Source organism: Thalassophryne amazonica, chromosome 19, assembly GCF_902500255.1.
Source record: "Thalassophryne amazonica chromosome 19, fThaAma1.1, whole genome shotgun sequence".
NCBI classification, from domain to species: domain Eukaryota; kingdom Metazoa; phylum Chordata; class Actinopteri; order Batrachoidiformes; family Batrachoididae; genus Thalassophryne; species Thalassophryne amazonica.
Window position 1 is genome coordinate 29,995,306 of NC_047121.1, and position 17,500 is coordinate 30,012,805.

General features: G+C 42.6%; 1 protein-coding gene across 1 annotated transcript in view; it reads left to right on the plus strand.

Annotated features, from left to right (window-relative positions):
• The window catches only part of rtn4ip1 (reticulon 4 interacting protein 1), a 71,792-nt gene that overhangs the window by 35,578 nt on the left and 18,714 nt on the right, over positions 1–17,500 (plus strand). Inside the window, exon 8 of the mRNA XM_034195619.1 lies at positions 6,698–6,790. Within this exon, the coding sequence (XP_034051510.1) occupies positions 6,698–6,790 (93 nt within the window). The remainder of the gene's footprint in view (positions 1–6,697; positions 6,791–17,500) is intronic.

A 17,500-nucleotide genomic window follows, 5' to 3' on the forward strand; every position in this document is an offset into this window, starting at 1 on the left:
TGGGGTAAAAACAGCAAAAATGGTGACAAAGGTCAGTTTCAGTTTGTACAAGGGTGAAAGTTAAAGTTACTTCAGTTTTGGTAAAAAGTGATGCAAATGATTGGTTGAGTGAATAGGATTAATAAATGGAATAGTTTTGACTATGTCAAATGCTTGGTCTCCAAAGTAAAGGTCAAACAAGGTTGACGTCCTTAGGATTCTATGACATGTGACATGTGTTACCTCGTAACATGATAACGTAGCGTGATAGATGGTGCAAACTATTCCTTTTTAAAATACTATTAACTAAACCAAGAATTTGCATAATTTTTTACCAAAATTGGAGCAAGTTTAATGTTTGACCCCTGTACAAACTGAAACTGACCTTTGTCACGATATTTGCTGTTTTTACCCCATAACTCCAGAACATTCAGTCATAGATAGTCCAAACTATACCTTTTTGGAAGCTGTGTAATCAGATAAATAATGTGGTATACTTTTCAATATGATTGGAGCATTGTTAAAGTTTGACCCCTGTGTAATTCTTTATTGACCGCTGTAGCTCATTAGAGGTCAGCTCCAGGATGCCTCCATATCTGAAAATAAATATTAGTTAATTTAGAATATTTGTGCCACATTTCATGCTTTTATCACAAACTGAATGATTGTTATGGAAATTTTAGGGCAATTCTAGGGTAACGGAATTACAATCGGCGAAGCGCAGCTTGTGCTGCATTCAAGGGCACTCAGAGCACAGTTTTCGCCGGTTAAAGTCATTCGCGAGGTCCCTTTTTTTAAAAAAAAAAATGTCACCCACTTCTGATTGGGGTGGCAACTGGGGTGGCAAGAGCTATTTTTAGGGTGGCAGTTGCCACCCCATGCCACCCCAGTAGATCCGCCCCTGGTTTGATGTAAACTGGGATACACAGTGGAAAAACTGGAGATTGACATTAAATTTATTTAGAAGATGTGGCCAACAATGACCTTAAAAAGTCGCTAGCCTTTGAACAAATGCAACTATTGGTAATTTTTTTAAAGTAGGTCAAGGTCATCGGCCTTCAAACCCATGCAACATACTCCTCCAAGGCATGTACCCACCAAATATGAGGTTTTTGCAAGCAGTAGGTGCTGAGGTACATTGTGACAAACGAATTGCGGCCGGATAGACGGACAACCCGGATGCTATATGCCCTGCTGCACGGGGCATAACAAAAAAATCCAGAAAATCACATTGTATGATTTTTATATGATTAATTTGCATTTATTGCATTAAATAAATATTTGATCACCTACCAACCAGCAAGAATTCTGTCTCTCACAGACCTATTCATTTTTCTTTAAGAAGCCCTGCACTCTTGAACTGTATTAATTGTAGCACCTGTTTGAACTTGTTACCTGTATAAAAGACACCTGTCCACACACTCAATCAATCACACTCCAACCTGTCCACCATGGCCAAGAACAAAGAGCTGTATGAGGACACCAGGGACAAAACTGTAGACCTGCACAAGGCTGGGATGGACTACAGGACAACAGGCAAGCAGCTTGGTAGAAGACAACTGTTATGATTATTTATTAGAAAGTGGAAGAAACACAAGATGACTGTCAAGCTTCCTCGGTTTGGAGCTCCATGCAAGACCTCACCTCGTGGGGTAAGGATGATTCTGAGAAAGCCCAGAACTACACGGGAGGACCTGGTCAATGACCGGAAGAGAGCTGGGACCACAGTTGCAAAGATTACATTAGTAACACATGATGCAACCATCGTTTAAAATCCTGCAGGGCAGCAAGGTCCCCCTGCTCAAGCCAGCAGATGTCCAGGTCCGTTTGAAGTTCACCAATTACCATCTGGATGATCCAGAAGAGGCATGGGAGAAGGTCTTGTGGTCAGATGAGACCTAAATAAATGTTTTTGGTATCAACTCCACTCACCGTGTTTGGAGGATGAGAACAACCCCAATAACACTGTCCCAACCGTGAAGCATGGGGGTGGAAAGGGGACAGGACGACTGCATCGTATTGAAAGGAGGATGGATGGGGTCATGTATCGCGTGATTTTGGCAAACAGCCTCCTCTGGACATCTACACTGTTGGAGAGGCAGTCTCTACGTCAGTAAAGCGGCACCAGTTGGGCAAGTGGTGAAGACTAGCAGATGCCAGTCATACCTTAATCAGGGAAAGACCATCAACAGATCTTCCACTTATTACTTTCCCATGTGATGGGGTAGGAAAAAGATATTCTTCTGTGAATAAATTTAGCAGAGTGATAACAGTGAGGGTCAGACTGGCTTTGAACACAACCTCACCTGGAATCACTTGTTTTATGGACAGATCATCGATCAGGGGGAAAGCCGGAGCTGGAGTGTTGATACAACACGGCGGCCTGACACAGGAAAAGGGGTTTAAAGTGGGCACATTCATCACCGTCTCTCAGGCTGAGGTGTTTGTTGTCATTTTTGCATTTACGCAATATCTCTAAAATTAGGTCTTGTCTCAGAGTGATGCTGAAAAACTAATTCATGCATTTATTTCCTCTAGGCTGGACTATTGTAATTCATTATTATCAGGTTGTCCTAAAAGTTCCCTGAAAAGCCTTCAGTTAATTCAAAATTCTGCAGCTAGAGTACTGACAGGGACTAGAAGGAGAGAGCATATCTCACCCATATTGGCCTCTCTTCATTGGCTTCCTGTTAATTCTAGAATAGAATTTAAAATTCTTCTTCTTACTTATAAGGTTTTGAATAATCAGGTCCCATCTTATCTTAGGGACCTCATAGTACCATATCACCCCAATAGAGCGCTTCGCTCTCAGACTGCAGGCTTACTTGTAGTTCCTAGGGTTTGTAAGAGTAGAATGGGAGGCAGAGCCTTCAGCTTTCAGGCTCCTCTCCTCTGGAACCAGCTCCCAATTCAGATCAGGGAGACAGACACCCTCTCTACTTTTAAGATTAGGCTTAAAACTTTCCTTTTTGCTAAAGCTTATAGTTAGGGCTGGATCAGGTGACCCTGAACCATCCCTTAGTTATGCTGCTATAGACTTAGACTGCTGGGGGGTTCCCATGATGCACTGAGTGTTTCTTTCTCTTTTTGCTCTGTATGCACCACTCTGCATTTAATCATTAGTGATTGATCTCTGCTCCCCTCCACAGCATGTCTTTTTCCTGGTTCTCTCCCTCAGCCCCAACCAGTCCCAGCAGAAGACTGCCCCTCCCTGAGCCTGGTTCTGCTGGAGGTTTCTTCCTGTTAAAAGGGAGTTTTTCCTTCCCACTGTCGCCAAGTGCTTGCTCACAGGGGGTCGTTTTGACCGTTGGGGTTTTTACGTAATTATTGTATGGCCTTGCCTTACAATATAAGCGCCTTGGGGCAACTGTTTGTTGTGATTTGGCGCTATATAAATAAAATTGATTGATTGATTGATTTAGTGTGTGGAGCTCCTGATTAACCTCAATTTTAGGGGTAAAAGAGTTTTTATTTACTCAGTCAGGCATGTATATGAGCTGTTAAAGGGCCAGTCTACTCATCAGCTTTGGTGTGAAAGTGTGTCCAGGACTTAACACACTGGGAGACACGAATGATGTAGTTGTAGTGTGGGTACCTGGTCACACAGACATTGCAGGTAATGAGATAATGGACCGGCTCACAACATTGGGGAGCTCAACTAAATTTGTGGGTCCAGAGCCTGTTGCAGAGGTGTTAGCTGCTGTGCAGAAGACCGCCCTCTAGAACTGGGTCAGGAAGCAGCACCACAAATGATGGCAGCACCTGAGTCGCTACAGGCAGGTAAGACGGCTCGTGGAAGGTCTAACCCTAAGATTTTCCAGGGAGCTAGTTGGCTTGCACACACATGGTCTGAGAGTCCTTCAGGTGTCTTTTGACAAACTCCTGGTGGGCTGCCATTTTACTAAGGAGTGGCTTCCCGTCTGGAGACTCGACCATACAGGCCAGATTGGTGGATTGGTGCAGAAACTTGTCTTTCTGGAAAGTTTTTTCTCTCTCCACAGAGGAATGCTGGAGCTCTGACAGAGTGACCATCAGGTTCTTAATCACCTCAGTGACTAAGGCCCTTCTCTCCTAATCGCTGAATTTAGATGGGCGGTCAGCTAGGAAGAGTCCAGGTGGATCCGAATGTTTTCTGTTATGGATTATGGAGACCACTGTGCTTATTGGGACCTTCAAAGCAGCAGAAATGTTTCTGTACCTTTCCCCAGGTTTGAGTCTCCAGACAATCAGTCTTGAGGGTCTACAGACAATTCCCGCAAAGATGATTGGGCAAAACTGCCCAAAGATAGGTGTGCTGGACTATCAAAGTTAATTATTTAAAAATCATACAAAGTGATTTTCTGGATTTTTTTTTTCTTCTTCTTTTTAGATTCTGTCTCTCACAGTTCAAGTGTGTCTAATAAGAATTACAGACCTCTCCATTCTTTGTATGTGGGAAAACTTGCAAAATCAACAGTGTATAACACACTTATTTTCCTCACTGTACATGCTAGGTCACGCACCGAGAAACACGCCATGTTACAAAATGTCATAGCTGATATTTTTCTTACCATGCAAGTGATACTCCTCATCTGAGTCTCCCTAAGTACTTGTTTTTGACACAAAGTAGTTCCAGCAGTATCCACGGATAGAAACCAGATGTACCAAACGTCCACTCGCCACCTTCGATTACGAATCAGTGGTTAACGTCCAAATCCTTTTTTTTTTTTTTTTTTTTTATGTTGTGCATTTCTGAAATGGAAATTTTTGGGACGTTATTTTTTTTAATCCATTCACAAGTAAAATAGCCAGTGCTATAATTTTGAATTTGTTGTGAAAGTGTAGGGACACGGACCCACAACAGGGGGCGCAAATGAACGGACAATGGAATAAGCCAATAAATAACAATTTAATGTTGTGAATGTGCACAACAGAGCAACAGACAACACAATTGAGATCAACAGTCAAATTAGTCACAGTGATGTGTGGGCAGGCTCGAGGATAGAAGACGCCCGTCCAGAAAAGAGCCGGATCCCACACGCCTTCCACTTCCACCGGACCTGAAGCAACCCTGGAGCCACCAAGCGCTGGGTCCCCAGGTGTCCACTGCCTCCGGCTGTCAGATCGGGTACTGCTGGCAGGAAGAACAGACAGGTGATGGTGGGTGTGTGAACACCCAGCAAACAGTTCAGTACAATGGTGGAAAGCACCTCCACCTCTTAATCACAATGTTCCAGAATTACGTGCAGATCCTGTTGGTAGACTTAGTAGTCCTTAACCGAGGAGCGGAGTACGCCAACTTCCCAAACACACGACTACTCCTTACGTACAAACAGGTTTGTCTGCAAAAGCAGTGTTACACACAGAAGCAAATACGTTACTACTGTTGTTTACACAGGCTGAGCGGTTTACCTGATCGGTAGACAATTTCTCGGCAGTGAGGTGAAGATGCTGCCCGGCTCTTATGGAGATGTGATTGATGATGATGAGTGACAGCTGGTGTTGTTGATGGGTGACAGCTGCCACTCCCGATTGCTCCGCGCCCTCTCGTGCCTGAAGCCCGCACTTCAGGCAGGGTGCCTCTGGTGGTGGGCCCAGCAGTACCTCCTCTTCAGCGGCCCACACAACAGGACCCCCCCTCAACGGGCGCCTCCTGGCGCCCGACCAGGCTTGTCCGGATGACGGTGTAGAAGTCGGCCAGGAGGGCCGGGTCCAGGATGAAGCTCCGCTTCACCCAGGAGCGCTCTTCGGGTCCATAACCCTCCCAGTCCACCAGATACTGGAAACCCCGGCCCTTCCGACGGACGTCCAGGAGCCGGCGAACTGTCCACGCGGGCTCCCCGTTGATGATCCGGGCAGGAGGGCGGCGCCGGTCCGGGGGTACAGAGGGAAGAGGTGTGGTGAGGCTTAATCCGGGAGACCTGGAAGACAGGATGAGGACTGTCAGGATGGGGAATGGTCCAATAAATCGTCCTTGAGTTTTTGGGATTCCACCTGGAGAGGGATGTCCTTCGTCGATAGCCAAACCTCCTGCCCGGGCTGGTATGCAGGGGCCGGGGATCGCCGGCGGTCTGCATGGGCCTTGGCCCTCGTCCGGGCTTTGAGCAGGGCAGAGCAGTCAAGGGCAGAGCAGTCAGAGTGCCACACCCGACGGCACCTCCTCAGATGGGCCTGGACCGGCAGCTCTGGCTTCTGGTGGGACGCAGAGTATGTTCCTCGGGCCGGTCCCCGGGTCCGGGTTCCGTGCCAGGGCCTCCCGGACGGTCTTCTCCACGTCCCAGTGAGGGCTGCCACGATAGTGGACTCGGGGATGATGGGTTCCGGTGGATCTGACAGTTCGACTTTGACCTCCTCTTCATGGACCCCGGGACAGGGCGTCACATCGCTGGTTTTTGGTCCGGAGCGGTAGGTAATCCGGAAGTCAAAATGCCCGAAGAACAGTGAACAGCTAGCCACTCCCGGTTGCTCCGGCGCCCTCTCGTGCCTGAAGCCCGCACTTCAGGCAGGGCGCCCTCTGATGATGGGCCAGCAGTACCTCCTCTTCAGCGGCCCACACAACAGAATTTACTCTAAATTGGTGTTTTGAGTTCAAATTCACCTCAAATTTCAGTTAAAATGTATTAATTTATCTCAGACCAGGGCTAAAATGTAATCTCCTTGTTGGGGTAATAATTATGATGAGAAATGACTAATCTGTCCATCATAATTATCTCCAGTGCGTTTCTTATCTTCTCTTCAGCACCTTGTTAATGGAGTTCACTACCGTTGGGGGTTCTTTGCACCTAGTGGCCGTGCGTTGGATGAAATTACAGAAATGGTGGATGCAGGACAGGTACGTTACGCCACAATTCATTAAAATCACATTTAGGTCTTTGGCGTCAACTCACAAAAGACATCTCAAGGCATGTTATATACACGGCAGGTTAACGCTTGATAATGTATTTTACAGAAACCCAACATTCCCCCTCGAGCAGGGTTGGGTAGGATTACTTTGAATGTAATCCCAAAGTAATCAGATTACAAGTAATCCAAATATATGTACATACATATATGTACTCCACATGTATTCTTTCAAAGTAATCCTACCCAACCTTGCCCTCGGTGCAAGAGAGGTACAGAACGTGACTAACACCACCGCGGCTGCATGTAATGTAATTTTGCAGGGCAAACTCAAATCACTCACTGTAGGTGAAAGTGTCAGAAGTGTTTTACCAGTTGATGACAGGAATGAAACAAAAAGTGAACAGTGATTATCACTGTTGCTGTACAGTATAAGGTGTTAGGTTCAAACCCTGGACACACCTGGACTTTTGTCCTGAAAGCACATCTGTTTAAATGTTTGCCAAATCAAAATGCAGCAGTTCCACATTGGGATTTATAATACTGCAGGTTGACTTTGTACACATTTTTGCTGGATGCCCTTCCTGACGCAACTCCACATGACATGTAAAATGGACAAATTTGGTCTTGAACTGGGAACCTTCTGATCTCAAAGCACTAAAGGCTTGGTCACCACATCACACTGCTCATTGATGTACACATGTTTTTTTTATATATATATATAATCAGTTCTTATGTGATGTCAACAGTCGTGTCCTTTTCTGAAGTTGAGCTGTGATGTTATAAGAAGAAAATGCTTTCTCTGTCTGCCGTGCAGATTCGTGCAGTGGTCGACAAGACCTTCACCTTTTCCGAGGTTCCTCAGGCCTTCGATAAGTGGAGAAGGGTCACGCCCGAGGAAAGACTGTGGTCCAAATCAGCAGAGAAGTGTGAGAGAAACCAGAACACTGAACCTACTGATGCTATGACACTATCAGTGATGTCATTAATGGACTGTTCTTTGAGCACCTGAGCAGAAGGTTACTAGTTATCATTGAAAGTAGTAGTTTTCACGTGTTCTTTGATTATATGGTTTAAAGAAAACTGAGATTGCAATTTGATGTCTGACGTATTTAAAAAAAAAAATCTTCCTTCTATTGTCAAATATGTGATCCATAAAACCACAATAAAGGCATGAAATTGCAACAAATGTGTCAGACAGTTTGCAAATATGAGACTCAATCGGATAGTCAACAAACAAAGATCATCCCGTGTGGCTACCATGGAACAATGTAATATAGCAGCCAACAAATATTTTCTTTGCAAGGATTCAGTGACTCAATGCCACCCTGTGCATAGAATGACCAGACGCTCCCTCTGTGCTCAGAGCTTTTCTTTCCTCCTGTTAACATTCCTGGTCTGGCTGCAGGTGCCCATTTAGTGTAGGAGATTTCCACACGTGCATGTGAGTCCCACCCTTTGCCCACTGTTAATTTTTTAAGGTGGTGGATAGCAGCAGCATTTCTAGAAAAGAAATGCATACAGAAATCACCTTTAGAGGCTAAACTCAAAGCTGTTGCACAAGAATGTAGTCAGATTAGAGTCCACAAATGTGGCTTTTTCCACATAGCAATCATTTCAAAGTTTTAGTTTAAAAGGAAATAAATTCAGAAATTACATAATAATAATAAAGCCATGTGATTTAAAATGTGTTCTTTATGAATCTGACTTTGTTTTCCACTTCCTCAAAGGTTTGGGTTGGTCCTAGAAGATTTTCATATTTAAAAGTGGACCCTGGTTTAAATTTGGGAACAGCTGCATTAGTAGATTTAATTACGGTGTTTGATTTATATTATTATATAGTATTATAGTAGTTTTTGAGAGATTATTTCAGCCACAGTGGTTTAATATTATAAAGTGAAAAATACAAAAAAAAAAAAAAAATGTGTGTTGGAGTTTTATCTGTGCACTTATTCCACTGGTCCACCAATCAAAGCCTTGCTGATACGCTGCAGTTTCAGCTCTTTATGATGTCAAATGGACTGCATTGCACTTTTTACACCTACACTCAACAAAAATATAAACGCAACACTTTTGTTTCTTGCTCCCATTTTGTATGAGATGACTCAAAGATCTAAAACTTTTTTCCACATACACAATATCACCATTTCCCTCAAATATTGTTCACAAAACAGTCTAAATCTGTGATAGTGAGCACTTCTCCTTTGCTGAGTAATCCATCCACCTCACAGTGTGCCATACCAAGATGCTGATTAGACAGCATGATTAGTGCACAGGTGTACCTTAGACTGTCCACAATAAAAGGCCACTCTGAAGGTGCAGTTTTATCACACAGCACATGCCACAGATGTCCGCAAGATTTGAGGGAGCGTGCAGTTGGCATGCTGACAGCAGGAATGTCAACCAGAGCTGTTGCTCGTGTATTGAATGTTCATTTCTCTACCATAAGCCGTCTCCAAAGGCGTTTCAGAGAATTTGGCAGTACATCCAACCAGCCTTACAACCTCAGACCACGTGTAACCACACCAGCCCAGGACCTCCACATCCAGCATGTTCACCTCCAAGATCGCTGAGACCAGCCTACCTCGGACAGCTGCTGAAACAATCGGGATTTGCATAACCAAAGAATTTCTGCACAAACTGTCAGAAACCGTCTCAGGGAAGCTCATCTGCATGCTCGTCGTCCTCATCGGGGTCTCGACCTGACTCCAGTTCGTCGCGCAACTTCACACAGCCATTGAAGAGGAGTGGACCAACATTCCACAGGCCACAATTGACAACCTGATCAACTCTATGCAAAGGAGATGTGTTGCACTGCATGAGGCAAATGGTGGTCACACCAGATACTGACTGGTATCCCCCCCAATAAACAAAACTGCACCTTTCAGAGTGGTCTTTTATTGTGGCAGTCTAAGGCCACCTGTGCACTAATCATGGTGTCTAATCAGCATCTTGATATGGCACACCTGTGAGGTGGGATGGATTATCTCAGCAAAGGAGAAGTGCTCACTATCACAGATTTAGACTGGTTTGTGAACAATATTTGAGGGAAATGGTGATATTGTGTATGTGGAAAAGTTTTAGATCTTTGAGTTCATCTCATACAAATGGGAGCAAAACCAAAAGTTTTGCGTTTATATGTTTGTTGAGTATATATCAAGAAGCTCAAACCACTTTACCTTGATGCCTCACATTCAGAATAAGGAGCCAAGGTTCTCCCCCCTGCATGTAGCGGCTGAACTTTGCGTTGTGTTGTTATGACTCTGCCCATTCACTCCTTTTGGGACGCGAGCTCACGATCCTCCACATGGAACTCGGACTCTCTAACCAGAAGGCCAAAACCCAGGGCTTTGGCCTTGTGACCAGAGAATCCTTTTGAGCTGTTGGGAGTGAGGTTTGCTAACTGCATATATACAGCAACACCTGCTGGCCTCCGTTACATGTGTACTTTTTTTTCCCCCTGTGCGCAACCCCTTCCTGCGTACTAGCCGAGGTACACAGCACAATGCACCTCTATGCAGGCCCGGTGTGAAAGAGCCTTTAAGTCGCACAAACGGGCTTCAGATTTGATTGGACTCGAGGTTCAAGACTCGTGAAACGTATCGGTGGGTCGGACGGACTCCGCCGATTCAGAAACAACCACATATAAAAGACTTATGGCTCAAGATCTCCGTTTACAGATTGATTTCTGTCAGTTTATTTTTACTTTGTAGCACGTCTGTCCACTGCAGCAGAAACTGATTTCCAGCTCGGTATCTGATACGTGCGTTAGCCAAGTCCAACTCTTATGAAATATTGGTTCATTTGGCTTCATGTACAACAGGTGTCAGATTGATTTTGTTTAAGTGTCGAAGCCGAAAAGCCATTAAATGCTTCATTATGATCATCTGTTCTGTTTGGTGATGCTGCAAATTCTGGCGTTAAATATCAGGAAGCCAGAAGAGAAAGGAAGAGTAAGAAGAAGAAAAAAACAGGACAGTGATCATTTACATGGGATAATTAGACGTATGTGTCAACAAAATATAATGTTTATGTTCGCTACCTGCCTGGTTGTGTTATACAACCCCTGGCAAAAATTATGGAATCACCAGCCTCTGAGGATGTTCATTCAGTTGTTTAATTTGCAGGAAAAAAGCAGATCACAGACATGACACAAAACTAAAGTCATTTCAAATGGCAACTTTCTGGCTTTAAGAAACACTATAAGAAATCAAGAAAAAAAGATTGTGGCAGCCAGTAACGGTTACTTTTTTAGACCAAGCAGAGGAAAAAAATATGGAATCACTCAATTCTGAGGAAAAAATTATGGAATCACCCTGTAAATTTTCATCCCCAAAACTAACACCTGCATCATATCAGATCTGCTCGTTAGTCTGCATCTAAAAAGGAGTGAACACACCTTGGAGAGCTGTTGCACCAAGTGGACTGACATGAATCATGGCTCCAACACGAGAGATGTCAATTGAAACAAAGGAGAGGATTATCAAACTCTTAAAAGAGAGTAAATCATCATGCAATGTTGCAAAAAATGTTGGTTATTCACAGTCAGCTGTGTCTACACTCTGGACCAAATACAAACAACATGGGAAGGTTGTTAAAGGCAAACATACTGGTAGACCAAGGAAGACATCAAAGCGTCAAGACAGAAAACTTAAAACAATATGTCTCAAAAATCGAAAAAATGCACAACAAAACAAATGAGGAACGAATGGGAGGAAACTGGAGTCAACGTCTGTGACCGAACTGTAAGAAACCGCCTAAAGGAAATGGGATTTTACATACAGAAAAGCTAAACAAAAGCCATCATTAACACCTAACAGAAAAAAAACAAGGTTACAATGGGCTAAGGAAAAGCATTCATGGACTGTGGATGACTGGATGAAAGTCATATTCAGTGATGAATCTCGAATCTGCATTGGGCAAGGTGATAATGCTGGAACTTTGTTTGGTGCCGTTCCAATGAGATTTATAATGATGACTGCCTGAAGAGAACATGTAAATTTCCACAGTCATTGATGATATGGGGCTGCATGTAAGGTAAAGGCACTGGGGAGATGGCTGTCATTACATCATCAATAAATGCACAAGTTTACGTTGATATTTTGGACAATTGAAAGGATGTTTGGCGATGTTTCAAGATGATAATGCATCTTGCCCATAGAGCAAAACTGCGAAAACATTCCTTGTAAAAAGACACATAGGGTCAATGTCACGAGTAGATCTGATTTGATGCAGGTGTTTAGTTTGGGTGATGAAAATTTACAGGGTGATTCCATAATTTTTTCCTCAGAATTGAGTGATTCCATATTATTTTTCCTCTGCTTGGTCTAAAAAAGTAACCGTTACTGGCTGCCACAACTCTTTTTTCTTGATTTCTTATAGTGTTTCTTAAAGCCAGAAAGTTGTCATTTGAAATGACTTTAGTTTGTGTCATGTCTGTGATCTGCTTTTTTTCTACAAAATTAAACAACTGAATGAACATCCTCCGAGGCCGGTGATTCCATAATTTTTGCCAGGGGTTGTATTAACACTTGCAGCTTCATAAATGGTCTTTTTTTCCATTTGAGAACATCTTGCATGTCTGTGACCTCTGAACTCTTGCTGCTTGATTTTCTGCTGGAGGTTCCCGTAACTGGCCAGTAGGGGGCAGTGCGCCCTTCAGGGAGATTCACCAGTTTCCAGACAGTCTGAGGTTCAGTGGATCTAAACAGTGAAAGTTTTTTCCACTGGAGTTGCTTCATTTTTTTTTTCCCTATTTACAATGTTTGTTGCTAAAATTCTGCTGGAAAATAACATTTTACAAACTGCAACTTTATTGAAAAAGGCGCCGATAATTTTCTGTTAGACACTTAAGTTGAAAAATGTTTATTTTGTTCCTTTAAAATATTTTTGAAAATATTTCTTATGGAGCTTATATTCACTTTTTACATGGAACATTAAAAAGTTAAAAGATAAATTATTTTCTGACTGACTTTCTGACTTTTACTTTTTACCAGAGGCCATCAAAAGTGGCCATCGGGTATTTTGAAGGCTTTGCATCTGTCTGACAATAGAATGCAAAATGCAGAGTTTGCACTGTGCACATTTTCTCCAATCACAGCCACATAAGCCTGTAACTTCTTCTAGGTTGTCTGGGTGTCTTGGCTTTTCTTTCTTGCACAGTCACTCAGTTTTTGAGAACTGTCTACTCCTTACAGATTTACCACAGAGTGCCATACTGTTTGTATTTCTTCATAACTGATCTAAATAAAGTCCAAGACATATTCAGTGGCAGCTTCACCATGAGAAAGCCTCGTCCACAGCGACCACAAAAGACTACATGCTGTCAAGAACAGGGGTATGTAAACCTTTGGGTAGTTTCTCTTATCGTTACGATTTAAAAAAAGAGTAAACACAGTTGTTTGACAATGATTGGCTAAAAACAACCACTAATCATTTATATTCTCTGAAAAATGCTCCCCCCCAAAAAAAAAAAAAAAATTCTGCCAGGGTATGTAAACTTTTTAGCACAACTGTATGTAGACAGGTGTGTGTCGTTCCAAATCATGTTCAATCAACTGAATTTACCCCAGATGGACGCCAATGAATCTGTAGAAACATCTCAAGGGTGATCAGCAGAAACAGGTGTCATAGCAAACAGTGGTTACTGTTCATTGTTATTTTCAATAATAACTTGTGTGCATTCTCTAACACTGAGTTGCTGTTTGTCCCGGGTTGACCTCAGCTTATGCTCACAGCTGCATGTACAACTTTTCTGTTACATGAACTGACTTATTCTGCAAAATGTTCAAGTTAGAAAATATGTTGTCTAACTGAGCGAAAGGCATCTTGCTGTCCAGGCTCAAGGTCTTTGACCCCTCCCGTCAGAAAATTGTTTTTATAATACTGTGAACACAGTTATTCAGCACAGCTTTTTTTTTCTGTGCATCATTCTTTGTCTGTGCTTTTTTCCTTTGCAAACTGCATGTATCCTGATTAACCCATTTTGTTTGAAGCTCTGTGTAATATTTAGCTGGCACTTTAGATGCTGTTTGCTTGTGTTGCCTCTAAAACAAAGAGGTGGGGATGGCCGGTTGCCTGCCTGGGTGATTGCTGGCCAGGTCTTAACGTGGTTCCATAGTGTGGTGGATACACTTGCTCCCAGATCTGAGCTCAGAAGAATCCTGCTGTTCGTGTCCAGCCAACGCGCGCTCACAGCGATTGACGGCGATGGCCTTAGCTGCATTAGCTTGCGAGCTTTAAGCATTTTTACACACGGAACTGGTTCCATTGAAAGAAAATGACTGCATGAGCGCCCCCACGACTGGCATCACATATTTAAAATCACACCTACATGTTGACGTTATGGCAGCAGCTTTGGGCTGTGAGATGTGTCCTTCATGTCTGGGATACAGATTTACAGAAACTTCCATCAATTACTTACAAAGTCTCTAACACAGGACGCGTGTTTTTCATTATGTCATAATCACTAAAGGCAACAAGACATATTAATATATTTCTGATCTGTCTCGGAGGGTTGTTGTGACACAGCCAGGAAATGAATTATCATTTAAATGAAAAATAAAGCACACAGAGTAGTTCCTTTTGTTTTGAATAAGGCAATACACTCTCCTAAAACAAATACACGACCAGTCAAAAGTTTGGACATGCTGTCCCGTTCTTTTACTATTACCTCAAACACTACACTGTAAATACTAAATACTTGTCCTTATTGTCAAAATGCCTTGTCCTGTCATCACCGAGGGAAGGTGAGAAATGAAATTTTGATTCCTTGTATGTCTAGTACATGTGAAGAATTGACAATAAAGCTGACTTTGACTTTGAATGGGGTCATTGTGTCCAATCCAGTTAGCATGGACGCACTCTGTGGTCGTCCAGTTAAGCGCCATCTACAACTCTGTCTGTGCCATCACTCAAACTCATTAATGATCCTTTACTCATGAGCTGGACTAATGCAAAGCTGTTTGTAGAACGAGGCCACGCTGTAATGTTTTCCTTCTGAACCTGCTCTGTAGACACTTTCAAAGTGCTGAAAGAGGTTTGGGAATAGATAAGTGTCACCAATACAGAAAACTAGAAACGTCACTGTTTCTCCTGCCTGATTTCAAACACACAACTTTACTGAAAAAATTCAGTCATGGTGTTGGAATATGTAACGAGAAATGTCACACACAGTGACACTGTGGCAGCCAAATAATGACGTAGAACAGTGTATGTAGAACACGTACAGTACCTGTCAAAAGCTTAGACACATCGTCCCATTTAAATGAGTGGGACAGGTCTGCAATGCAGGCATACCATATTTACTAGAGCACAAGTTGCACCTGTAAAAAAAAAAAAAAAAAAAACCTTTTGAAGAGGAAAAAAACACAAGTCACACTTTTATTTTTAAGGGATTTTTATGCATTGTTGTTGTGCACTTTTTGTTATTAGCATTTATTCTTGTATTATTAGAGCTTATTTTGTTAAGTGTCTTGAGTCCCTGGAAAGTCCTACATAAATAATCATGATAATTAATATTATTAATAATGAATATGTGTGATTTTTCAGTATATAAGTCGCACCGGAATATAAGTTGCAGGACCTCACAAAGTAGTAAAAAAAAAACTAACAAACACCCCCCCCCCCAAAAAAAAAACCAAACAAACAAAAAAAAACAAACAAACAGGACCTGTACTCCAGAAAATACTGCATGTGTTTTGCTGTGGGAGGAGGCCGGAGCACCCAGAGGGAACCCTCACAAACACGGGAAGAACATGTAAACTCCACCCAGAAAGGCCACAGGTGGGAACCGATGCAATGACCTTCTTGCTGTGAGGCAACATTGCTAACCACTAATCCCCGTGCTGCCAGTTTAAGTAGTTTAAACAGAGTTGTAGACTGAGTTTGATTGGACGTCCACAGCGTGCATTAATGCTGACCCAAACACACGACCACACACAAAATGAATGTCACTCTTTCAAATCGAACTTTCTTGTATCACGTGTAAATTGTCCCTCTTCTCTTTTTTAACTTCTCATTTTGGCCCATCACCACAGTTTGTTTTCACGTGTGTGTGTGTTCCATGGTCTTCCTGCAGATTTGACGTGATCCTTGATAATATTGGGTGGGACACGGAGCGTTGGGCCCTGACGCTGCTCAAACCTTGGAGCGGTGCGAAGTACGTCACCCTTGTTACGCCCTTTCTCCACAACACTGACAGGCTGGGCATCGCTGATGGCATGATGCGGACCGCCATCACCGTGGGCTCCAAGGTCATCAAGGTAATCGCAGCTAACTAAGAAGGTCTGAAGTTCAGCTGACTTCAGCTTATTTGCAGGATAAACACAATCTTCAAAAACGTACATTAATATATCGCCTGACTATCAGGTCAGGTTGAAATCAAGATATTAGTAAGTGGGAATACTAAAATCAGATACCCCAATCCGTAACAGTGTGACCACCAGCCTAATCTGGTGTAAACTACTCTTTTGCCATTAGAACAGCCCTGACTCATGTAGACGTGGGCTCAGCTCGACCTTTCTATCAGAACCTATGTTTTTTGGAATTGAAGCGACAGTAGCTCTTCTGTTGTATTGGACCACCTGGGTCAGCGTTCACTCCTTGCATACATCAGAGAGTCCATAGCCCTGTCACCGCTTCACCAGTAAGTACGGCCACTACAGACCGAGAACATCCCACAAAGCTGGAAAACAAGAAAACAGAAGAAATACTAAGGTGATCGCCGGCCACTAGCCCTAAGCTTCACTAAAAGACCCAGAATTTAGGTAAAGTTGAGGCCGTGGCACGTTCCGTTTCCTAATCAAATTAATTAGAAGAGTAAAAAACGTAAAACAAAACTATACCAGTTTTGTTTTACGCTTTTTACTCTTTTAATAAAGGTTATGTTTTCATCCCTGTTTGTTTGTTTGTTTTTTGTCTATTTGTAAACAGCCTATCAATTTCATCATATATCATAATCATATATCAAATTTTTACAGAGGATTCATATCTTGATAGGAAAGAGCTGCTTCAATTTCAAGGTCAAAGGTCAAAGTCAGGAAAAATCTTGGAAAATTGGAAAAATCCCTATCCTTTAACATTAAATGGATTTTCAAAATTCATGCCTCTGTCCAGAAAAGATAAATTTTTTCATATTTGACAGCATTATGTTATCAACTGAGAAACTTTGATCCAGGTCTCATCCAGATTGCAGATTTTGTAGCCATTAAATTTAATATTGAAAACCCCATTTAATGTATATTTTACATTATATCTGAATGAAATGTGCCCCAATCACTCTCATATTTGACAGTGAGGTGCAGACTGGCACTCACTATCACCTGATAAATTTTGATCTGGATCGTTGATTTTGTGGACATTTGGGTTTAATATTAAAAAGCCCAGTTGGTGTACATTTAGGGAATAACCCTGTTGTGTCTGATTTGCGGGCGTTAATGCTGGATTTTATGGTCCCAAATTGAATTCCATCTTTTGCATGGTTTATTTTTCTGTTTAAAAAAAAAAAAACACTTTCCGAATCGATGTGAAAGGGTGTGGTCGGCTCGTCAAAGCTTACCGTAGCAACAGCAAACTCCCGTGAGCAGACTCACAGATTTCTCCATCTCGTCAGGTGCATTAAGTAATTCTGTATCAGAATCCACATAAATACTTTCGTATGGTAGCTTAAATCCATGCATTTCGGCATCGTCGTCGTTGCACT